Genomic DNA, 24795 nt, shown 5'->3' with positions numbered 1-24795 from the left:
TACTCTAGACTGCATAATTTATAGAGAAAAAAGGTTTATTTAGCTCATGGTTCTGGGGACTGGGAAGTTCAAGATCAGGCAGACACGTCTGGTCAGCTTCTGGTGAGGGCCTCATGCTGCATCCTAACCTGGCAGAGAAGTGGAAGGGGAAGGAAGTGCCTGCAAATAGATAAAACACCAGAAGCAGCCTCACTTTATAACAACCACTGTCATGGTGACTAATCCAGTCCCACTAGAATGGGAACTCACTCACTCCCTGGAGACTGCACTAATCCCTTCATGAGGGCGGGTCCCTCATGACCCAAATGCCTCTTAAAAGTCCCATAACCTCTCAACAATGTTACATTGGCAATTAAATTTCAACATGAGTTTTGGTAGGGACAAACCACATCCAAACCATAGCACACCTGGACCCCCTCCCAGCATTGGGTTGGCTCCAGAGGGCCCCTGAAGTTCATCCATTGATACCATTTAATAATGCTTATCTGAACTCACCTTTGATGGCATAACAATTTCTGTTCTTAGATCCCACCTCTCTCTAAGTGGTTAAAATTGTACCTTTTCTGTTTATGCGTATTTTACCACAGTTTAAAAAATATTCCACCCCTTTCTGATCTTTGAGTTCTTCTAAATCAATTGTTCCCAAAGTTGTGGTCCCCAGACCAGCAGCATCAACATTAGCATCACCTGGGAGCTCATTAGAAATGCATATTCTTGAGCCCTGCTTGAGACCTACTGCATCAGACACTCTCAGGGTAGGACCAGCAACCTGTGTTTTAACAAGCTCTACAGATGATTTTGATTCACATTGAAGTTTGAGAACCACTTTTAAGTAATAAGTAAGTAGAATTCACTTCTAAGCTTTTAAAGTCCTTAGCCCATGGTATTTTCCAAAGGGGCTTGGAACCACTGCTTGGAGTTTGGGTGTGTTGTATGAGCGAGGAAAACTGTTGATTTCAGACTTGCATGTTCTTAGTTGGCATTTACATAGAGTTAATTTAATTTCTTCTCTTACAGCCATAAATAAAGACCAAGTGCTCACCATTGGGTTTGATATTAATGAGTTTCTGAGTTGTTCATCAAGTTCCAAGAAAAGGTAATGTCAGGTTGCCTATTGAACTATCGATAACTGATATTTGTAGAATACTCTGTTTCTTTTACATGTATAATCTTATAGGACTGTTGTCATCAACTCTTGGGCCACCAAGTTGATTACTGCCATTCAATTGATGAGAAACAAAGATTCAGAAAGAAAGCAGGGAGTCTCTTACTGAGTGGGACTCACAAGGTTCTGCTTTCTCATCTGTCAGTTCGCCCAACTGTGCGCAACTAGCATGATGGCTCACACCTGTAGTCCCAGCACTCTGGTAGGCAAAGGTGGGAAGATTGCTTGAGTCCAGGAGTTCAAGACTGGGCTGGGCAACATGGTGAAACTCTGTCTCTACAAAAAATTACAAAAATACAAAAATTAGCCAGGCATAGTGGTGCATGCCTATGGTCCCAGCTACTTGGGAGACTGAGGTCGGAGGATCGCTTGAGCCCAGGAGGCAGAAGTTGCTGTGAGCCGAGATTGTGCCACTGCACCAGCTAGGATTTGAACTCCTGCCTTCTAGTTTAAGATCTTGTTGGAGACAGTGTGAGCTTGTGGAAGAGTGGCCAGGTTAAGGATAGATCTGACCATCCCGCTGAAGTTACATGATGAGTAAGAGAAATGGGTTCTCTGTGCCCATTTCCTCAATATGAAGGGTGAAACATCCTCCCCGGAAGGAGACAGCGTAGACAGGAAAGCCAGTTGCTGCAAGCCAGATGCCTAACTCGACAACATTCTAGGGACAGAGGTTTCAATCTATGGTGGGGTTGTAAATAATATCTTACTGAGTGACTCAAGTGCCAAAGTTTGCAAATGATACGCTTTAAAAAATTAGAGCAGATTGCCGGGCACGGTGGCTCACGCCTGTAATCCCAGAACTTTGGGAGGCCGAGGCAGGTGGATCGCGAGGTCAGGAGATCGAGATCATCCTGGCTAACACAGTGAAACCCCCGTCTCTACTAAAAATACAAAAAAATTGGCCGGGCATGGTGGCGGGTGCCTGTATTCCCAGCTACTCGGGAGGCTGAGGCAGGAGAATGGCATGAACCCTGGAGGTAGAGCTTGCAGTGAGCCGAGATCGCGCCATTGCACTCCAGCCTGGGTGACAGAACGAGACTCCATCTCAAAAAAAAAAAAAAGAAAAAAATTAGAGCAGATTTTGAGGTTGTACCCATTATTACATTGCTTTCATGCACGCATATCCCAATACGCTCTTGAGTGAATGAGAAAAGGCATGGTAGCCAGCACTGGGAATTGCCCAGAACCTCAGCGCTCCTGGAGGGATGTTACATGCATGAAGTTCATGCACCATCCCTTAGGGTGGGACAGAAGCTGGAGACAATAATTGACTTCCAGACCTTCAGCTAGAGTTCTCTTTGTCACTCACCTCTGATATTTCCAGTGCAGCCCTGTTCAGGGTCATTCAGTGCCAACACCTCTTTGTACCTTTCCTCTTCCAGTACTTGACTGTTCTGAGCCGTATCCTCCTTCTATTGTTCCATCCTTTCAATCCACTTCAAATCAGCAGTTCAGATCAACAGACCCGCAGCAGCAGCTGTACCTCAGGCTTTGAGTGGCAGTGCAGACTTGCAATAGACAGACATGGGTTACCACTGCTCCCTGACCACACTTGGAGTCAGCCAAGAAGGACTGGCTGTGGCTTCAGGAAAGAAAACTCAAGAAGCCATAATAAAATGGGTTCCCTGAGAAGCCAGTGATTACAAATGACGCCAGCTCAGACGTTCTCTCAGCACTTGGTGGTGCTTTGCCTGAAGGGGAGGGCCAACACAGGCTTACATTAAATGGACAGCCAGGGGCCCCTACTCAGGAGGATGTGGTTGGAGAACCCGCTGAATGCAGGGGCGGTGGGTGGGGAGTGATTCAGAAAGGACTAACATAGTTTTCTCCTTCAGAATTTTAGACCTTATAGGGGAGACAGGCCCCTGAACAACTCTCACATGAGAATGTGGCAGGAGACACACAGCACTGCACCCTAAAAAAGGGAGAACTTAGGAGCCCTGGGTGTGGAGCCTGAGGCGCCATCATGTGCTAAATCCCTCTCCATGGCCGGCAAACCCAGGGTTCCCAGCTCCAAGCCTGTACAGCAAGTTCTGTTTCATCCCAGGGCAGTTTATTTGTTTCCTCGAAACTCTTTTCATGCAATCCAGGAGGACAGAGTCAGGGCCAGGAGGGCTGGGTAAGAGCGAGGTTCAGAGCAGCGGACACTGTGTTTATGGGCACCGTGGATACGTAGAGGCTGAGCACCAAGGGGCGGCGACACATCCCCGGCTGCGCTCCACAGTCGCATATGTTTTGGGATCATCTACAAAGGAAAGGATCATTTCCCTTTCCCCCTGATCTAGCAAATGTCAGGGAGTTGATGCTGAGTGAAACAGAAGGCTTTTAGGTCTGGAAGACGCCTCCTGCAGGGTGACCCGGCCCCAGGCTTCGCTCTTTGAGGGGAAGATCCCTGTGCAGTGTTCCTGTCACTTCTCCCAGTTCTGCGCTGTGGGCCAGCCTGGTATAGGTGCCATCGGCTCTCCACACAATGGCTGTGTGACAGGGAGATGCTCTTGTACTCCACGTCCTTTTCCCCAGGCATGTGCCACACTCCTCAAGGCCGCCCTCTGCTGGCTGTAATTTGCAGCATGCATGCTTTCCTGCCTGCATGACATGACTCATTGTGAAATCAATTTAGAAGTTGGCAATCACAATTGAAAAAAAAGAGGAAAGGAGAGTGGGAGGGAGGAAAATGGACTAGAATAAAATAGAAAATATCAGACCACATTTTGTATAAATGCAGCATGCACTTTTATGTGATGTTTTATTTCATATGCATATACATATGTACACGCATATACATGCACATAAACATGTATGTGTATGAGGTTAAAAGCGCAGAATCTGCTCCACCACCTGCAAGCTGTGTGCAAGGAGAAGTTACTCATAATCACCAGGAATCCCGGCTCCTTTGTTGTTGCTTTGTCACCTTTAACAAGGTTTCTACCTCATGGTCTAGGATGGATGCTTGAGCTCCTGCCATTATGTCTGAAATCCAAGTAGCATGAAGAAAGGAGGCAGTAGCCAGGACTGATATTCAACTGGTCCACATCAGTGTACTTCTGTACCAGCTGATAAATAGCTGCTGGCTCCCTGAAGTCAGGAAGTTTTCCATTTCCTTTTTTTTTTTTTTAGACTGAGTTTCACTCTTGTTGCCCAGGCTGGAGTGCAGTGGCATGATCTCAGCTCACCACAACCTCTGCCTCCCTGGTTCAGGTGATTCTCCTGCCTCAGCCTCCTGAGTAGTTGGGATTACAGGCCCCCACCACCACTCCTGGCTAATTTTGTATTTTTAGTAGGGACGGGGTTTCCCCATGTTGGTCAGGCTGGTCTCGAACTTCTGACCTCGTGATCCACCTGCCTCGGCCTCCCAAAGTGCGGGGATTACAGGCATGAGCCACCACACCCAACTCCCATTTCTTTTAGTCTCAGTTTCCTCCTGTGTAGGATGAGGATAAATCATTGTAGTACCCATCTCATAAATTTGTTGGGAAAATTAAATGAGATAATACACATCCATTCTTATCACAGTGGCCAGCGCAGAATCAAGGCTCAATAATTTGAAGTCATTGTTATTATTAGCTATGTTTTACAAATAATGAATTATAAGAAGAATAAAGTATGGTACTAACACTGAAGACAATATTCAAGGGCAATCTAATACAGAGAACCGTAGCATTGTTCCTGTTTTAACCACGAAAGAGCAAGAATCACTCACCTCAGAAGGGGTAATAATAATAATTTTCCCATCTGCCAGTTACTTCCTGCCCATGACTTTGCAGATATGACTTTTGACTCAGTGTTTCTGGAATCTTTTCTGATTAAACACAGTAGTCATCCGTAGGGGGCATTTGTAACTGACAGCATCATTCATTATTATGTCCCTTTTTGTCCCTTCAATCCCACAGCATGTCTTGTTCTCTGACTGGCAGCCTGGCCCTTCAGCCTGACCAGCAGCAGGACCATGAGACCACGGGCTCCTCTCCTGCCTCTGCCTATCAGAGAGTCTGGGAAGCATTTGCCAATCAGTCCAGGGCAGAAAGGGATGCCTTCCTGCAGGACACTTTCCCTGAAGGCTTCCTCTGGGGTGCCTCCACAGGAGCCTTTAACGTGGAAGGAGGCTGGGCCGAGGGCGGAAGAGGGGCAAGCATCTGGGATCCACGCAGGCCCCTGAACACCACTGAGGGCCAAGTGACACCGGAGGTGGCCAGCGACAGCTACCACAAGGTAGCCTCTGACGTCGCCCTGCTTCGCGGCCTCCGGGCTCAGGTGTACAAGTTCTCCATCTCCTGGTCCCGGATCTTCCCCATGGGGCACGGGAGCAGCCCCAGCCTCCCAGGTGTTGCCTACTACAACAAGCTGATTGACAGGCTACGGGATGCGGGCATCGAGCCCATGGCCACGCTGTTCCACTGGGACCTGCCTCAGGCCCTGCAGGATCATGGCGGATGGCAGAATGACAGCGTGGTGGATGCCTTCCTGGACTATGCGGCCTTCTGCTTCTCCACGTTTGGGGACCGTGTGAAGCTGTGGGTGACCTTCCATGAGCCGTGGGTGATGAGCTATGCGGGCTATGGCACCGGCCAGCACCCTCCTGGCATCTCTGACCCAGGAGTGGCCTCTTTTAAGGTACTTCCCATCCCTGCAGCTCCTACTAATTGGAGGAGAAAGGACATTGGCTGGAAGAAAGTCATTTTCTCTGTTTTCTTCCATCAGCAAGCCTTTACTTTTTGGTCTTTCTTTAAAGGAAATCAGGGGAAGGGAAGGAACCATAAATTGTTAATTAAATTGTTAATCACCTGGCCAGGTGCAGTGGCTCATGCCAGTAATCTCCTCACTGTGGGAGGCCAAGGCAGGCAGATTGCTTGAGTCCAGGAGTTCGAGACCAGACTGGACAACAAGGCGAAATCTCGTCTCTGCAGAAAAAAATACAAAAATTAGCTGGGCATAGTGGTGCACGCCTGTGATCCCACTTACCCAGGAGACTGAGGTGGGAGGATCGCTTGGCCTGGTATGCAGAGGCTGCAGTGAGCCAAGATTTTGCCACTGCACTCCAGCCTGATCAACAGAGCAAGACCCTGTCTCAAAAAAAAAAAAAAAAAAAAAAATGTTAATCACCTTATTTTGTCCAGACACTCTACTGGTACTTTTAAAATATAATAGTTATTACATCCTCAGAATAGCACTGATGGATGAGTGAGGCTCAGACAGGATAAACAATGTGGTCATGATGACATTGTTAGTGAGTCGCCAGGTGGAAGTCAGGATTTGAGCCCGAGTCTTCTTGACTCCAAAGCAAGTTCCTCATGTCACTTAGTGACAAGTGACAGAAAACTCAACCCAAAGTGACTCAAGCAAAGAGAGAATTTACACATTCAGGAGGTTGAAAATTCTTCATTTAGCCTGATCAGGGTGGAATTTGATCAGAGCGCAAGCGATGCCACCAGGACCCAGTTCTCCCTCTCTTGTTCCCCTCATTGGCTTTATTCTTGGGCTACTTTGCAGCCAGATGGCAGCAGCCCTGTTTCTGTTATTTCATGACCAGTAGGGAAAAAAGCTCGGCTCTTTTCTGTCCTTCCCAACAGAAGTGTCCCTGTGTCTCATGGTCTCTCAGTGGGTTGCATACCCACCCTGAACTCATTGCTGGGTCCTGGCCGGGGGGCTGTGACAACTGACTGGTGTGGGCCAAGGACCCATGCTTTACTCCTCAAGACGCTCGCTGAGAGCTGAGGAGGCGGAGAGGGAAGAGGCAAGGAGGCATTGGCTTTCCAGACACCAGTCAGGGCATCGTTTCAACAAGAAGGGGATGTATACACTTGGCACAAAATTTTAAATGCTTATAGGTCTTTTCCATTATTTCCCTTTTTCTTCAGAATCTCCCAGAAAAACCCACCAGCTTTCTCTGGCAGCGTTCTTCAGGATGGACGTGTTAGTCTGCCTTTTCCCTGTCACTGTTTGGGTTCTGTTCTTAAAGATGAGTATTTCCGGCCGGGCACTGTGGCTCACACCTGTAATCCCAGCACTTTGGGAGGCCAAGGCAGGCATATCACCTGGGAGGTCAGGAGTTCAGGACCAGCCTGGCCAACATGGTGAAACCCCGTCTCTACTAAAATACAAAAATTAGCCAGATGTGTTGGTGGGCGCCTATAATCCCATCTACTTGGGAGGCTGAGGCAGGAGAATCACTTGATCCTGGGAGGCGGAGGTTGTAGTGAGCCGAGATCATGCCACTCCACTCCAGCCTGGGCAGCCTGGGTGACAAAGCGAGACTTTCATCTCAAAAAAATAATAATAATAATACTATTTTCTGTGCCCCGTGCTAGGTGTTAAAAAGGGGTCACAGCCATGCCCTGGACATGTTATAGCCTTTTGGGAAAGATGACACTAACACACACAGCAAAATTACAGAACTCTTCAAAAAGACCATTACTAGGGTGAGCTGGAAGGAACATCATGAATAAATGACTCAATGAAATGTCAAACATCGTAGCACATAAGTCAGAGCTTCCATTCAGCTCTTGAACAGCAAGTGACTGCACATATGGAGTCATTCCACCACCCACCTTCTGAAAATGGAAGGTTTGAAATCTTCTGTTTCACTCCTTGTTGTAAAACTTATCTAAACGTTTTCTTCTTAGGCTTTTCTTCCCCTTTGAACTGTGGCTCCTGAGATATCTTTACAGATACTTTGATGAGAAAGTCCCCTTCACTCTTCTCCTTCAATTCTTCCCTTTATTTATTAGTTGAATGTTAGAATACCATTGTCTTAGTGAGCTTGAGCTGCGATAACAAAACACCATAGACTGGTGGTTTAAACAACAGATATTTACTTCCCAGCATTCTGGAGCTGGGGAAGTCCAAGATCAAGGGACCAGCATGTTTGGGTTCTGGTGAGGGCTCTTTTCCTGGCCTGCAAGCAGCCACCTTCTTGCTGTCCTCATATAGGGGTGGTTGGAAGAACTCACTGGTATCTCTTCTTATAAGGATACTAATAACCACCACCATGAGAGTCCCACCCTCACGACCTCCTCTAAATCTAGTCACCCCTCAAAGGCCCTATCTCCAAATACCATCACATTGGGGATTAGGGCTTCAACATATGAATTTTGATGGGGGAACTAATTCAGTCCATAGCAACTATTAAGGAAAAAAATTAAACAAAAAAATGTCTTGGGCCAGGCATGGTGGCTGACACCTGTAATCTCAGCACTTTGGGAGGCCGAGGCAGGCGGATCACGAGATCAGGGGCTCAAGACCAGCCTCGCCAACATAGTGAAACCCCGTCTCTACTAAAAATACAAAAATTAGCCAGGCATGGTGGTGGGCACCTGTAGTCCCAGCTACTCTGGAGGCTGAGGCAGGAGAATCGCTTGAACCCAGGAGGTGGAGGTTGCAGTGAGCCGAGATTGCACCACTGCACTCCAGCTTGGTGACAGAGTGAGACTCCATCTCAAAAAAAAAAAAAAAAAAGTCTTTTATTATTTTAGAGTATTTCCTTCCAGTCTTGGCTTCTTTGCATTTATGATGTTGTCACAGGGCACCTCAGATTGTTGCTCACTGTTTGCTTGATATCATGTCATTAGCACTTTTCCCTATTATTAAGCAGTCATGATGACTATTTTTGATGGTTGTCTAATATTCCACTGAGCTCGCTTCCTGACACTGGCTAATTTAGAAGAAAGACATCCTTGCTTTTGGGAAAGGAGCACAGTTTGCCATTCGAGTTTAGAACTCAATTAAGGACTAATATTTGGGATGTGAGAAGCAGCCAGTCGTTTTAGTGATTATGGCATATTTTGACATGAAATTCTTCAGAGGTAAGTGTCATCCTCTTCAATGATAAAAAGGAAAAAGGAAAGCAAGCTAAGATTTAGCAAGCTCACTCCTGCTCTCTGAGTTTCTGCTCAATGCTTTATATACACGTATTTAATCGTCCCAGATGGATCCATAATTACCCACTTCTTGCCAACAAGTAAGCTGAAGTTGAGAAAACAAATTGTCCAAGTTAACAAGTTAGTAACAGAGTCAAGATTTAAATCTAGGCTTGTTATATTTCAGACACCCTCCTTTTGCCCCTACTTCCCACAAAAAGCTGTTGCTGTTTGTAAGAGCATGAGTTAAGTCTACAAAGAAACTCCTAGTTTGGTTTTTCTTCTGAGATTCCATTAAATAGAAAGAAGAACAAGTAAGCAAGAAAGAGCCCTCCTCTCCCTTGTGTGCTAATTAAAATAATCTCCCCATGGACTAATTTCTCAACAAGCACTTATTAAGGACAGAGGCAGAATAGCAGTGTGGGTAACAGTAACAGGCTTGGAGTCAGACTGCCAGGGGCTTGTTCTCACTTTACTCCTGACTCTTGGCCTTGTGAAGTTACTACACAGCTCTGGATCTTGTTTTCCCCATCTCTATAGTGGTGATAATAATTGTACCTGCCATATGAGGTTGTGGTGAGGATTACATGAGAGAATTCATTAAGTAGTAGGTGCCCAATACATGTTAGTTGTTATTGTTAATGTGGTTGTTGATGCTATTATTTTGTTGACAATGTTAAAGAATTGCTGTTGACTTGTTGACTTTGTTGATGATATTGGTGTTGACTTGTTGACATTGTTGACTTGATATTGTTGACCTTTTCACATTGGTGTTCACTTGTTGATGCCGTTCATGTTGGTATTGATGTTGTTGACATCAACATCATTGATATTATTGACTTGTTGACATTGGTGTGGATTTCTTGACATTGTTGACTTGTTGACATTGTTAGTATCAGTCTTAACTTGTTTATGTTGTTAACTTGTTAACTTTATTATTGACTTGTTAACATCATTGACATTAGTGTCAACGTTGTTATTTGTTGATGACTTGATGTTAACATTAGTGCTGATGTTGTCAATATTGACAGTGTCAATGTTGTTGTCTTTATTGACTTGTTGACGTTGTTGACTTGTTATTGGTTCATTAGTCCTGTTGTTGTCATTGTTGTTATTACTAATCACTGTATTTCCTTCTTACTTTTTCACAAGGTGGCTCACTTGGTCCTCAAGGCTCATGCCAGAACTTGGCACCACTACAACAGCCACCATCGCCCACAGCAGCAGGGGCATGTGGGCATTGTGCTGAACTCAGACTGGGCAGAACCCCTGTCTCCAGAGAGGCCTGAGGACCTGAGAGCCTCTGAGCGCTTCTTGCATTTCATGCTGGGCTGGTTTGCACACCCCATCTTTGTGGATGGAGACTACCCAGCCACCCTGAGGACCCAGATCCAACAGATGAACAGACAGTGCTCCCATCCTGTGGCTCAACTCCCTGAGTTCACGGAGGCAGAGAAGCAGCTCCTGAAAGGCTCTGCTGATTTTCTGGGTCTGTCGCATTACACCTCCCGCCTCATCAGCAATGCCCCACAAAACACCTGCATCCCTAGCTATGATACCATTGGAGGCTTCTCCCAACACGTGAACCATGTGTGGCCCCAGACCTCATCCTCTTGGATACGTGTGGTGCCCTGGGGGATAAGGAGGCTGTTGCAGTTTGTATCCCTGGAATACACAAGAGGAAGAGTTCCAATATACCTGGCCGGGAATGGCATGCCCATAGGGGAAAGTGAAAATCTCTTTGATGATTCCTTGAGAGTAGACTACTTCAATCAATATATCAATGAGGTGCTCAAGGGTAAGAACAATGGATGTGCCAGTGATTGGAAGGTGGGTGGTACTTCTCCAAGTCTTCACAGTTTCATTTAATAGGACAAAGAAAGTCTCCTAGAGAAGTGGAGCCAAAGAAAGCATTATTGGTAGTAATAGTGGGGAGTCCTTCACATCAGCTCCCTAACTCTCTTTCCCAAGGTTCATTCATGTCATTCACATCTTTGCTCCTGTGGCTTTTTTGTTTTGTTTTGTTTTGTTTTTGAGACAGGGTCATGCTGTGTTGCCCACTGGGGAGCATAAGTGCAGTGGCATAAACATTGCTCACTGCAGCCTCAAAGTCCTAAGCTCAAGCCAACCTCCCACCTCAGCCTCTTGAGTAGCTGGGGCCACAGTACACACACCACTATGCGTGGCTTTTTTTTTTTTTTTTTAGACACGGGGTCTCTTCACATTGCCCAGGCTAGTCTCAAACTCCTGGGCTGAGTCTTCTCACTTCATCCTCCCAAAGTGTTGGGATTACAGGCATAAGCCACCATGCCTGACCCAGTGTCCTTATTGCCTCGTATACCTGCCTCTACATTCTGCCCATCTGAGTCCTATGCAGTCATCAAGCCTCATCATCTTTTTTTTTTTTTTTTTTTTTTTTTAGAATTGGGGTCTTGCTTTGTCACATAGGCTGGAATAGAGTGGCATGTTCATAGCTCACTTCAGCCTCAAACTCCTAGGCTCTAGTGATCCTCCAGACTCCAACCCATTAACTCTTCCCTCATTGCTCCAGCCACACTGGTCTTCATTTCCTCTAATTGGCTATAAAATCTGCATTCTATGTCATTGATTTTGATCCAGTTGATCCACATCTACGGTCTCATTCTTACCTAACATACTATTTCATATGTCTTTTTATTCCAATTGGAAAGGTATAGCAAATATGTTTCATCTCACAGGTCAGTCCTCAGTTAACCCAGGATGTTCTTATCTTGAGCTTATTAACTTAATTACATCTGCAAAGATCCTTTTTCCAAATAAGGTTATATTCACTGGTACCACAGGTTAGAATTTAGACATATCTTTTGGGGGCCACCATTGAATGCACTGTACCAGGGAATACATGTTTTAGGCTTTATTTATTTCTTTATTTTAATTTTAATTTTTTTAAAAAGGGTCTTGCTCTGATGCCCATGCTGGAGTACACTGGCCTGATCTTGGCTCACTGCAGCCTTGACCTCCTGGGCTCAAGCGATCCTCCCACCTCAGCCTCCCAAGTGGCTGGGACTGCAGGTGCACACCACCATGCCAGGCTAATTTTCTTTCTTTTTTTTTTTTTTTTTTGAGATGGAGTCTCGCTCTGTCACCCAGGCCAGAGTGCAGTGGCGCGATCTCGACTCACTGCAAGCTCCGCCTCCCGGGTTCACGCCATTCTCCTGTCTCAGCCTCCTGAGTAGTTGGGACTACAGACGCCCGCCACCACACCCGGCTAATTTTTTTGTATTTTTAGTAGAGACAGGGTTTCACTGTGTTAGCCAGGATGGTCTCGATCTCCTGACCTCGTGATCCACCCGCCTTGGCCTCCCAAAGTGTTGGGATTACAGGCGTGAACCACCGCACCCGGCCGCCTTTTTTTTTTTTTTTTTTTTTTAATAGAGACAGAGTCTGGCCATGTTGCCCAGGCTGCTTTATTTCTTTTTTAAAATATGAAATATGTTGTCACTTAATGTCAATATTACTAAACATAAACAAGGTAAAGCAAAAGCATATTGTTAAAAGATTGATTTATATATTTTATATAAAACCAAGACATCCTGGTGGTAACACATGGGACACATCCCCTCCACTATTTATTTGAAGATGGAGATGCTCCTTTGGTTTGAGATTTATGGCCACAAAAGTGGCCTGATATTTTGTGAGGATCTTGTGGATTTTCCTTTTATCCATTCTGAGGAGGAAAAAGGGTGAACATTTGGGGGGTAACCCAACTCACCCCCAAAACTTTCATGTCAAAAGGAACACTTTTTAAAAGCAACATTAGTAACAGAGACTATACTTCTAATTTTTCAATAAAAACTATTTTATTGAAAACCAGTCCTTGCTGGTCCAAGGTTATAACTTATCTCAGTTGACTGTTCACAACCAGTTACAGATCAAACAGCTTCTAATACCCTTCTCCCCCTTCTCACTACTGCACTGACTAGTCTTTAAAAGATAAATAAAATAGTGGTGCACTAGCTCACTCCTGTAGTCAGTCCCAGCTACTTGAGAGGATCACTTGAGTCCAGGAGTTTGAGACCAGCCTGGGCAACACAGTGAGACCCCATCTCAATTAAATAAATCCATAAATAAATAAATCTAATTTTTATTTTTCTTCACAGCTATCAAGAAAGACTCCGTGGATGTTCGTTCCTACATTGCTCGTTCCCTCATTGATGGCTTCGAAGGTCCTTCTGGTTACAGCCAGCGGTTTGGCCTGCACCACGTCAACTTCAGCGACAGCAGCAAGTCAAGGACTCCCAGGAAATCTGCCTACTTTTTCACTAACATCATAGAAAAGAACGGTTTCCTCACCAAGGGGGCAAAAAGACTGCTGCCACCTAATACAGCAAACCTCCCCTCCAAAGTCAGAGCCTTCACTTTTCCATCTCAGGTGCCCTCCAAGGCTAAAATCGTTTGGGAAAAGTTCTCCAGCCAACCCAAGTTCGAAAGAGATTTGTTCTACCACGGGACGTTTCGGGATGACTTTCTGTGGGGCGTGTCCTCTTCCGCTTATCAGATTGAAGGCGGGTGGGATGCCGATGGCAAAGGCCCCAGCATCTGGGATAACTTTACCCACACACCAGGGAGCAATGTGAAAGACAATGCCACTGGAGACATCGCCTGTGACAGCTATCACCAGCTGGATGCCGATCTGAATATGCTCCGAGCTTTGAAGGTGAAGGCCTACCGCTTCTCTATCTCCTGGTCTCGGATTTTCCCAACTGGGAGAAACAGCTCTATCAACAGTCATGGGGTTGATTATTACAACAGGCTGATCAATGGCTTGGTGGCAAGCAACATCTTTCCCATGGTGACATTGTTCCATTGGGACCTGCCCCAGGCCCTCCAGGATATCGGAGGCTGGGAGAATCCTGCCTTGATTGACTTGTTTGACAGCTACGCAGACTTTTGTTTCCAGACCTTTGGTGACAGAGTCAAGTTTTGGATGACTTTTAATGAGCCCATGTACCTGGCATGGCTGGGTTATGGCTCAGGGGAATTTCCCCCAGGGGTGAAGGACCCAGGCTGGGCACCATATAGGATAGCCCACGCCGTCATCAAAGCCCATGCCAGAGTCTATCACACGTACGATGAGAAATACAGGCAGGAGCAGAAGGGGGTCATCTCGCTGAGCCTCAGTACACACTGGGCAGAGCCCAAGTCACCAGGGGTCCCCAGAGATGTGGAAGCCGCTGACCGAATGCTGCAGTTCTCCCTGGGCTGGTTTGCTCACCCCATTTTTAGAAATGGAGACTATCCTGACACCATGAAGTGGAAAGTGGGGAACAGGAGTGAACTGCAGCACTTAGCCACCTCCCGCCTGCCAAGCTTCACTGAGGAAGAGAAGAGGTTCATCAGGGCAACGGCCGACGTCTTCTGCCTCAACACGTACTACTCCAGAATCGTGCAGCACAAAACACCCAGGCTAAACCCACCCTCCTACGAAGACGACCGGGAGATGGCCGAGGAGGAGGACCCTTCGTGGCCTTCCACGGCAATGAACAGAGCTGTGCCCTGGGGGACGCGAAGGCTGCTGAACTGGATCAAGGAAGAGTATGGTGACATCCCCATTTACATCACCGAAAACGGAGTGGGGCTGACCAATCCGAACACGGAGGATACTGATAGGATATTTTACTACAAAACCTACATCAATGAGGCTTTGAAAGGTGTGTGAGGGTTCAGTTCCCCTTAAAGAAACCTTCCAACATTCCCTGGGTCATATGCCTGAAATGTTTTGCCAAGATAATTTATGAACCATCAACAGGTCTCTCTCTTAGGTCCCAACTCCATAATTCTTTATCCGTTTGGGGAAGCTGGGAGAAAAAAGGCTATGGTTGTCTCTGCAGAGGAAAAACACAAACACAACACACACAGGGTCCCTAGCAGAATATTCATATTGTCATGGGTCCATTCATTCATTACTGAGCAAGTTCTATTTTAGGTGCTGGGAATACAGCAATGAACAAAACACAAATTTCTGCCTTCATAGAGCTTATCCCATGCACCCCAGAACAAGAAAGTTGTGTAAATTCAAACTTCCTTTTTTTTTTTTTTTTTTGAGACGGAGTCTTGCTCTGTTACCCAGGCTGGAGTGCAGTGGCCACCATGCCCGGCTAATTTTTTTGTATTTTTGGTAGAGATGGGGTTTCACCATGTTGGCCAGGCTGGTTTCAAACTCCTGACCTCAAGTGATCCACCTGCCTCTGCCTCCCAAAGTGTTAGGATTACAGGCGTGAGCCACTGTGCCCAGCCTAAAAATCATCTTTTTGTTTCATTGATTTTTTTTTTTTTTTTTGAGACAGAGGAGACAGAGTCTCACTCCGTTGCCCAGGCTGGCGTGCAATGGTGTGATCTCGGCTCACTGCAACCTCTACCTCCCGAGTTCAAGCAATTCTATTGCCTCAGCCTCCCCAGTAGCTAGGACTACAGATGCATTGGGCTTAACTTCCTAAGTGGGCTGAGGATCTTGAATTTGGGGCATATTTCTTTACCCCAAGAGAAGAATTTGATTTGGAGATGATCAGTCATTAATGCTTGCTGTGGGGTCATAGGTACTGGCAGAAAAGTAAGATCGACAGATGATCTGTTGGTCTCTCAGGGCATATGTCACTTTTAGGACCACAACCTTGAATTGAGGAGCTGGCACTGGGTTGGCTGCATGGAGGTCCTGACTCCTGGTGTCAAGCTCTCCTCTGCTCCCTTTGGGATGTTCCCAGCCTACAGGCTCGATGGTGTAGACCTTCGAGGGTATGTCGCCTGGTCTCTGATGGACAACTTTGAGTGGCTGAATGGCTACACGGTCAAGTTTGGACTGTACCATGTTGATTTCAACAACACGAACAGGCCTCGCACAGCAAGAGCCTCCGCCAGGTACTACACAGAGGTCATTACCAACAACGGCATGCCACTGGCCAGGGAGGATGAGTTTCTGTACGGACGGTTTCCTGAGGGCTTCATCTGGAGTGCAGCTTCTGCTGCATATCAGGTGAGGAGTTCAGGGTGGTGGGACACCAGTGACTACACACCTGCCCTGTGCCAGGCTCTGGGCTCAGTGCTGGGAAGGGCAGATGCATGAACAGGAGATTCCAGCAGACCCATGGAGGGGCAGCATGGGGTCTGGGAGGTCCTCTTCCGGACAGCCTGGCTTCCTCACAGCCCCATATTTACCCAGACCAGCATGGTGAGGCTCACCGTCCTGAGATGGGTGCTTGCAGGGCCAGATGGAGCAGGGGGAGCCTGGGCAGAAGTACTTGGGCAAAGACACACAAATACAGTCATGCATCGCTCACAACAGGGATTTGCTCTGAGAGATGTGATGTTAGGTGAGTTCACAGTTGTGTGAACATCACACAGAGTGCACTTACACACACCTAGATAGTGTAGCCTACTACACACCTAGGCTACACGGTATAGCCTAGTGCTCCTAGGCTACAAACCTGTACAGCCTGTTACTGTACTGAATGCTGTAGGCAGTTGTAACACAGTGGTATTTGTGTATCTAAATGTATCTAAATGTAGAAAGGCACAGTGAAAATATGGCATAAAAGCTGTGAATGGAGCCTGCGGGACTGGAAGTTGCTCTGGGTGAGTCAATGGGTGAGGGGTGAGTGAATGGGAAGCCCTAGGCATTACTGTACACTACTGTGGATTTTATGAACACCGCACACTTAAGCTACACTAAATTTATTTTTTAAATGTTTTTCTTTCTTCAATAACACATTAACCTTAGCTTACTGTAACATTTTTACTTTATTAACTTTTTAATTTTTTAAACTTTTTTACTCTTTTGTGATAATGCTTAGCTTAAAACAAGCACATTGGTCCAGGTGTGGTGGCTCACGCCTGCAATCCCAGTGCTATGGGAGGATCGCTCGAGACCAGGAGTTCAAAACCAGCCTGGGCAAAACATGGCAAAACCCTATCTCTATAAAAAAATCAAAAAAATTAGCCAAGTGTGGTGGTGTGCTCCTGTAGTCCCAGCTACTCGGGAGGCTGAGGCAGGAGGATCACTCAGCCTCCCCATTAGCTGGGATTACATGCACATGCCACCACACCCAATGAATTTTTTATTTTTAATTTTTTTTGTAGAGACGGGGGTCTTGCTATGTTGCTAGGACTAGTCTGAACTCCTGGCCTCAAGTGATCCTCCTCCCTCAGCCTCCCAAAGTGGTGGAATTACAGGTCTGAGCCACAGCACCCAGCCTGCATGTGCTATACTTTTATACTGCTGGCCATACGGTAGATTTATTGACATGAGCACTGCCACAAACATGAATAATGCAGTGCTGTACAACGTTACGATGGCTGCAAAGCACTAGGCAATAGGATTGTTTCAGCTCCATTATAATCTTATGGGACCACCATCATATATCAGGTCCGTCATTGACCAAAACACTGTTCTACAGCCCATGACTATGACGAGTCCCTGTTGGACCCCTTTATCCCTCAGCTAGATCCCTCCAAGCAGGCAGTTTGCTCACATTGGCTCTCAGCATGGGCCTGAGCTTATTCTGATGTCCTAACAACATCACACTGCTACTGTATTCATGCCAAAATGAGGCTTACTCATACAGAAAATAGGATGGTTTTATTTTGCCCAAGAAAAATGGAAAAGGCAAGAATGACTTGCCTGGCAGTTAGTGGTGGTTCCTGCTTTCCATCTTCTGCCTGCGCCTGTCTCTGAGCAAGAGTGGGCCTGCCACATGCGTAGAGAAAGCCAGGGGAGTTCTGAGACTGAGTAGGGGCCAGAGCAGGCTCCCAGAGGAGGTAACCACACTTGGCTAATTTTTTGATTTTTTTATAGAGATGGGGTTTTGCCATGTTGCCCAGGCTGGTTTTGAGCTCCTAGGCTCGAGCTATCCTCGCATAGCACCGGGGTTGCCGGTGTGAGCCACCACACCTGGACAAATGTGCTTGTTTTAAGCTAAGCATTATCACAAAAGAGTAAGTCTCCTGACTTGAGACTCACCCAGTGGCAGAAAGGAACCTGTGAGTGCTTGACTGAATGACCTAATTAGACCGTGTCTTATCATCTTGAGATTGAAGGCGCATGGAGAGCAGATGGCAAAGGACTCAGCATTTGGGACATGTTTTCTCACACACCACTGAGGGTTGAGGATGATGCCATTGGAGACGTGGCCTGCGACAGTTATCACAAGATTGCTGAGGATCTGGTCACCCTGCAGAACCTGGGCGTGTCCCACTACCGTTTTTCCATCTCCTGGTCTCGCATCCTCCCTGATGGAACCAACAGGTACATCAGTGAAGCGGGCCTGAACTACTACGTGAGGCTCATCGACGCACTGCTGGCCGCCAGCATCCAGCCCCAGGTATGGTGGGTCCTGGCAAGGCCTCGGGAAGGTCGACATGCAGGAACCAGCGGGGCTGGGGGAGCACATTTTTCATGTAAACAAAATGCTAGTTTCAAATTTAGCTGTTGGTGGTGTTGTTGTTGTTGTTTTTGAGATGTAGTCTTGCTCTGTCACCCAGGCTGGAGTGCAGTGGCGAATCTCGTTTCTCAGCCTCCAGAGTAGCTGGGCTTATAGGCACGCACCACCATGCCCGGCTAATTTTTGTATTTTTAGTAGAGATGGGGTTTCACTGTGTTGGCCAGTCTGGTCTCAAACTCCTGGCCTCAAGTGATCCACCCGCCTCGGCCTCCCAAAGTGCTGAGATTATAGGTATGAGCCACCATGCCCGACCTCAAATTTAACTTTTTAATTGTCAGTAAATTCATATGGTGCAGAATTCAAAAAGCATAAAAGAGTTTCCTTCCCAGCCTTGACCTCAGCCATCTAGTTCTCCCTGAAAGCAATTTACCCCTTTCCTAAAAGAAAAAGAAAAAAATCTTTGAGCCTTTTTGTCTCATAAGTCACTCTCAGGATTAGCAGCAGATATTGATGCTGGCACATCTAACCTAGGGCTTCCCATGGAAAGCACGATTGATGCAACAGCTGATCTGGCTTCTTCCCAGGTGACCATTTACCACTGGGACCTACCGCAGGCGCTCCAAGATGTAGGAGGCTGGGAGAATGAGACCATCGTGCAGCGGTTTAAGGAGTATGCAGATGTGCTCTTCCAGAGGCTGGGAGACAAGGTGAAGTTTTGGATCACGCTGAATGAGCCCTTTGTCATTGCTTACCAGGGCTATGGCTACGGAACAGCAGCTCCAGGTAAGTCCCAGCCCTGGCTCATTAGCTCTTTGGATCATGGCATTCTTAGCACATCAAGAGTTGAAATCCGGATGGCACAGGACGAGGCAGCCAAGAAAGCCCCACGGCAGAAACCCTGCCTCTTGCTCAGGGCTGTAGAGGTTTCCCTCCTGGCATTGCATTGCTAAACATGAATTTCACATCTCAGTTCCTCAAGGTGGGTTCGTTTCTTTGCTCTGTGACTCTGATCGGCCTCAGGTGGGAAGCTCTCTGAGATCAGAGATGTGGGCACATTGATGTGGGGGAGGACAGTTTTTCAGGCTGTACAGGTCTACAGTCTGTTTCCACAATTCCCAAACCCCAAAGTTTCTGACGATTGGTTTGGCTGACCTGAGCTCATTTAATAGTAGTGAAACCTGATTCAGACCAACAGGAGGCTGCTCATGGTCTTTATAACACTGAGCGAACATTCCTAAGTTCTGCTGCAGGGATATCAGTGTGCTTGACTGTGGAGAGCTGTCCGCGGCCCGTGGGGCTGATAGGTACTTTTCTCAAAGGAAACATTTAATTCCAAAACACATCTGACCCTAAAAGATTTTTTTTCTTTTAACTTTGGTTGACATGCAATAATTGTACATATGTATGGAGTACAAAATATATTTTGATACATGTATACAATGTGTGATGATGAAATCGGAATAATTAGTATATTCATCACCTCAAACATTCATCATTTCTTTGTGTTGGGAAAATTCAGAGTCCTCTTTTCTAGCTTTTTGCAAATATACACTAAATTATTTTGTATCATTATTTTTTATTCATTTTTTATTTTTTTGAGACAGAGTCTTGGTCTGTTGGCCAGGCTGGAGTGCAGTGGTATGATATCAGCTCACTGCAACCTCTACCTCCTGGGCTCAAGCAATTCTCCTGCCTCAGCCTCCCAAGTAGCTGGGATTACAGGCATGTGTCACCATGCCCAGCTAATTTTTGTATTTTTAGTAGAAATGGGGTTTCATCATGTTGGCCAGGCTGGTCTCGAACTCCTGACCTCAGGTAATCTGCCCGCCTCAGCCTCCCAAAGTGCTGGGATTACAGGTGTGAGCCACTGCACCCAGCCTAAATTATTGTTAACTATATTCACTCTACAGTGCCACACATCACTAGAACTTCATCTTCTTATCTAGCTTAACTTTGTATCCATTAACCAACCTCTCCCTATCCTTCCTCCCCACTACCCTTCCCATCCTCTAATAATCACAATTCTATTCTCTGCTGCTAGGAGCTCATCTTTTTAGCTTCCACATGTGAGTAAGAACATGCAGTATTTGCCTTTCTGTGCCTGACTTATTTCACTTTACATAATGACCTCCAGTTCCAGCGATGTTGTCACGAATGACAAGATTCATCCTTCTTTATGGCTGTATAGTATTCCATCCTATATAGATGCCACATTTTCTTTATCCATTCATCTGTTGATGGACACTTAGGTTGATTCCATATCTTGACCATTGTAATAGTGATGCAGTAAACACAGAGGTCAAGGTATCAATTTGGTATACTGACTTACTTTCCTTTGGATAAATACCCAAAAGTAAGATTGCGCTATCCCTTAAGGTTTTGAATAAGAAATTGTGGACCTATTTTTGTGCCTTGAGAACCATCCAGTTTCCCTTTTCTCTAATTCTGAGTTAATGAGAGTAAATTTGTGTTCATCCATGTGATTCCTCAGAACACTGTGTAACAGCTGGAAAGAGCCACGAGGAGATATGCCTCAAATCGTTATCAGAGGCATCTCCATTGGCCCTAGGTCGCCTGTTTGGTTTACACTCCTTCAACACATGAGAGGCGCCTCTCTTGCAGCATTCACTGTCAGGGTATCTCCGTGTCAGCTGCTTGCATTAGCTACATTCTCCAACCCTAATGATCACAGTGGGTCCCCAAGCAGCTCCAGATTATCAACTCCTGTCAGTTCATTTGAGCCCAGGAGTTCAAGGCTGCAGTGAGCCATGCTCATGGCACCACTGCACTCCAGCCTGGATGACAGTGCATGACCCTGTCTCAAAAATAATAATAGGCCGAGTATGGTATCTCACGCCTGTAATCCCAGCACTTTGGGAGGCCAAGACAGGTGGATCACCTGAGGTCAGGAGTTCAAGACCAGCTTGATCAATATGGTGAAACTCCATCTCTACTAAAAATACAAAAGTTAACCAGGCGTGGTGGCATGTGCCTGTAGTCCCAGCTACTCAGGAGGCTGAGACAGGAGAATTGTTTGAACCCCTCGGCTCACTGCAGTCTCCACCTCCCGGGTTTGAGTGATTCTCCTGCCTCAGCCTCCTGAGTAGCTGGGATTACAGGCGCCTGCCACCACAGCTGGCTAATTTTTTGTATTTTTAGTAGAGACGGGTTTCACCATATTGGGCAAGTTGGTCTTGAACTCCTGACCTCAGGTGATCCACCTGCCTCAGCCTCCCAAAGTGCTGGGATTATGGGTGTGAGCCACCCTGCCTGGCCTGGGTTGTCTTTTAAGTTTTAAAAAATCATTTGTACATATAGTCCTTTCTGAATGTAACATTGGTTTGAAGCTAACTCAATAGAAAGAAATTCCATCTCTTTAGCCTCTCTAGTTTGACTATAGTAGCTAACAGAGCTGGGCTGCAATGTCACACTTCACCTTTAGGTGCCACCATCTGATTTGATTTGCTCCAGCTTAAGCATTTCTTAAATTGGGGGCTTTCGATTCTGCGATAGGTATCTCTATTATGGGTATTTTGCCTGAGACATACGAGCCACTCTTCTGGAGGAGGGGAACAGAAGCCAACATTTATCAAGTGGCCTTCCCTCTTCCAGACACAGTGCTGCTGTGGGTGGGTTTCATACACTGTTTCATTTCCCTCTCACAAGCACTCTCTGCTGCCCATTTCACCAAGGAGGAAACTGAAAGGCTGAATTACTCACCCAAAGTTACACAGCCAGGTAATAAGAGGGAGAGCCAGGGTTTGAATTCCAGTTTTCCTAGTGCCAGAATCTACACCCCTTCTCCCAAACACAGAGGGGACATCTGCAGGCAGGGACTAACAATCTCAGTCACATCCGTTCTATCCATTCTCTGTTGACGTCCATGTGTATGTTTCCAGGAATCTCCAATAGGCCTGGCACTGCCCCCTACATTGTTGGCCACAACCTAATAAAGGCTCATGCTGAGGTCTGGCATCTGTACAACGATGTGTACCGCGCCAGTCAAGGTGGCGTGATTTCCATCACCATCAGCAGTGACTGGGCTGAACCCAGAGATCCCTCTAACCAGGAGGATGTGGAGGCAGCCAGGAGATATGTTCAGGTCTGTTTTTCCTCTGGGCGCTTATTCTTACTCTTGTCCATCTTTCCTTCCAGCCTAATGGAAACAGATTGTGAATCAAAGATTTAGGGTGTGGTGGCTCATGTCTGTAATCCCAGCACTTTGGAAGTCTGAGGCAGGAGGATTGCTTGAGGCTAGGAGTTTGAGACCAGCCTGGGCAACATAGAAAGACCTTGTCTGTGAAGAAAAAAAATTATTAGGGCATGGTGGCACACACCTATAGTCCCAGCTGCTCAGGAGGCTAAGGTGGGAGCTTGAGTCCAGGAGTTCAAGGTTGCAGTGAGCCATGATTTTGGCACCATTAAACTCCAGGTGACAGAGGGAGACCATCCCTAACCCCTAAAAAAGAAGAATTATTAGGATCTAAGCCTAGTTTTGCTATTGCCTGATTTTGTGAGCTTGGGAAAATCATCTAACTTTTTCGTACCTTAGTTTTCTCATCTTTGAACTGGAGATGCCCTGCCCGCCTCATAAGTTTGCTGTGATGAAAGTGATAAAGTCTATGGGGTTAAGTTGTCTTTAAGTTTTTAAAAATCATTTGTACAGGTAATTCTTTCTGTAACATTGGTTTGAAGTTAACTCCTAGAGAGAAATTTCCATCTCTTCAGTCTCTCTGGTTTGACTATAGTAGCTAACAGAGCTGGGCTGCAATGTCACACGTCACCTTTAGGTGTTGCCATCTAATTTGATTTGCTCCAGCCTAAGCATTTCTTAAATTGGGAGCTTTAGATTCTGTGAAACTCATTAGTGCCCCTAATTTGCCAACTCAGTGAGTTTAAGAATAGTATCTTTTGGTCATGGAATTTCACCAAGGAAGTAGAGACATTAGCAGGAAGCCAACTGGGCATGGCGGCTCACGCCTGTAATCCCAGCACTTTGGGAGGCTAAGGCAGGCTGATAACCTGAGATCAGGAGTTCTAGACCAGCCTGGCCAACATGGTGAGACCCCATCTCTACTAAAAATATAAAAATCACCCAGGCGTGGTAGCACATGCCTGTAGTTCCAGCTACTCTGGAGGCTGAGGCAGGAGAACCCAGAAGCTGACATCGCCATTGCACTCCAGCCTGAGCAACGGAGAGAGACTCCATCTCCAAAAAAAAAAGGAAGCAGGTGCCAGCATGGCCTACCTTTATTTCCACCTGAACCCCCGACTGACAAGAGGAGAGAAGGAAAAGAATGATCCTCATTCACGGCACAGCTCCTCTGGCTCCTCCTAGAGTCTCTGAAAGGGATAGAAGGTGCTCTCTCCTACATTTTGCATTAGGAAGGAAAGGCAAGGGTTTCTCTCTGGATTGGTTCCCACTTTGGGCTCCGTGGAAGAGTCTGCTAACTGTGGCACTATAACTCTCTCGGGGGAAACACCATGGGCCTTGGTTTGCCAAACTCTTCACAGGAGAACTTGACAAAGATAGTGAAATTAATAAATGCAACGAAGAGCTTAATTTTCTGGTCTGCTAGCCAGCTGGGGAAACAGTTTTGAAATAAAATTAATGTATCCCTCATTTCAGACTCACAGAACTGGTGATTTAGAGCAACATTTCCTTTTTTCCTGAAATCAAAACTTCAAATGTCAGGAAACGTTAGGCTGTCATATCGTTAGATTGAGCCACTTACTGGTGAACTGTGATACTGCAGTTATGGACTATGACAGATGCATCTCCTATTAGAATCAGCTTCCACGAAAATATCTAGTGTGTTACCTTGGAGTGGGTGCATTTAAGCCTCTTTACCAGGGCATGTGTGTTCCATGCCTCATCTCTGACCATGAGTGGAAGCTGCCCTCACCCCACATTCCCAGCAGCAGCCAGTCGGTGAGGAGAGGATTTGGAGAGACTAAAGAAGGCTCTCAAACCCCCAACATCATAGTGTTTGGGTGCCACGTATCTCCCCTCATGATAAGGATGGCCTAGGCCTCGTTAGAGAAAATAGGTCAAACAGTTCCCCACTCTGGGGCTGTGAAAGCCCATTAAGAGTTATGCTTTGCCCAGAAAGTCAGGAAAGCCTTGCATCTCAGCCCTCCCCGGAAAGTTCTTGTTGCTTCTTGGGCACTTTGATGAGGAAGTTCAGCCGCTCAGTGGTGAGAAAGGGAACTGGGATCCTGGAGGCTTGTGGGTTCTCCCTTCTCCTCTGTAGGACCCATCCAAGGGCAGCCAGGAAGCATTTGTTGAGCACCAGGGCCAGTGCCCAGGTCAGTTCCTGTCACCTCAAGCTGTAACTATGAAGAGGTGGCCCTGTCCTCA

The 24795-nt window shown here is 46.4% G+C and overlaps 1 protein-coding gene across 3 annotated transcripts in view; it reads left to right on the top strand.

Moving 5' to 3' along the window:
• LCT (lactase) overlaps positions 1 to 24795 on the top strand; it is a 55906-nt gene that overhangs the window by 18419 nt on the left and 12692 nt on the right. For 2 of the 3 annotated variants that reach the window (XM_024243265.3, XM_054549328.2), the window contains 8 exons: positions 1018 to 1096; positions 5059 to 5779; positions 10174 to 10819; positions 13161 to 14711; positions 15762 to 16030; positions 18084 to 18374; positions 19019 to 19217; positions 22334 to 22536. In XM_024243265.3, coding sequence (XP_024099033.2) covers positions 1018 to 1096; positions 5059 to 5779; positions 10174 to 10819; positions 13161 to 14711; positions 15762 to 16030; positions 18084 to 18374; positions 19019 to 19217; positions 22334 to 22536 — 3959 coding nt within the window. The remainder of the gene's footprint in view (positions 1 to 1017; positions 1097 to 5058; positions 5780 to 10173; positions 10820 to 13160; positions 14712 to 15761; positions 16031 to 18083; positions 18375 to 19018; positions 19218 to 22333; positions 22537 to 24795) is intronic. The other variant, XR_008522749.2, reaches the window with a different exon arrangement.

The sequence above is a fragment of the Pongo abelii genome, chromosome 11 (genome assembly GCF_028885655.2).
Source record: "Pongo abelii isolate AG06213 chromosome 11, NHGRI_mPonAbe1-v2.0_pri, whole genome shotgun sequence".
NCBI classification, from domain to species: domain Eukaryota; kingdom Metazoa; phylum Chordata; class Mammalia; order Primates; family Hominidae; genus Pongo; species Pongo abelii.
This window is presented reverse-complemented; position numbering and strand designations above follow the sequence as displayed.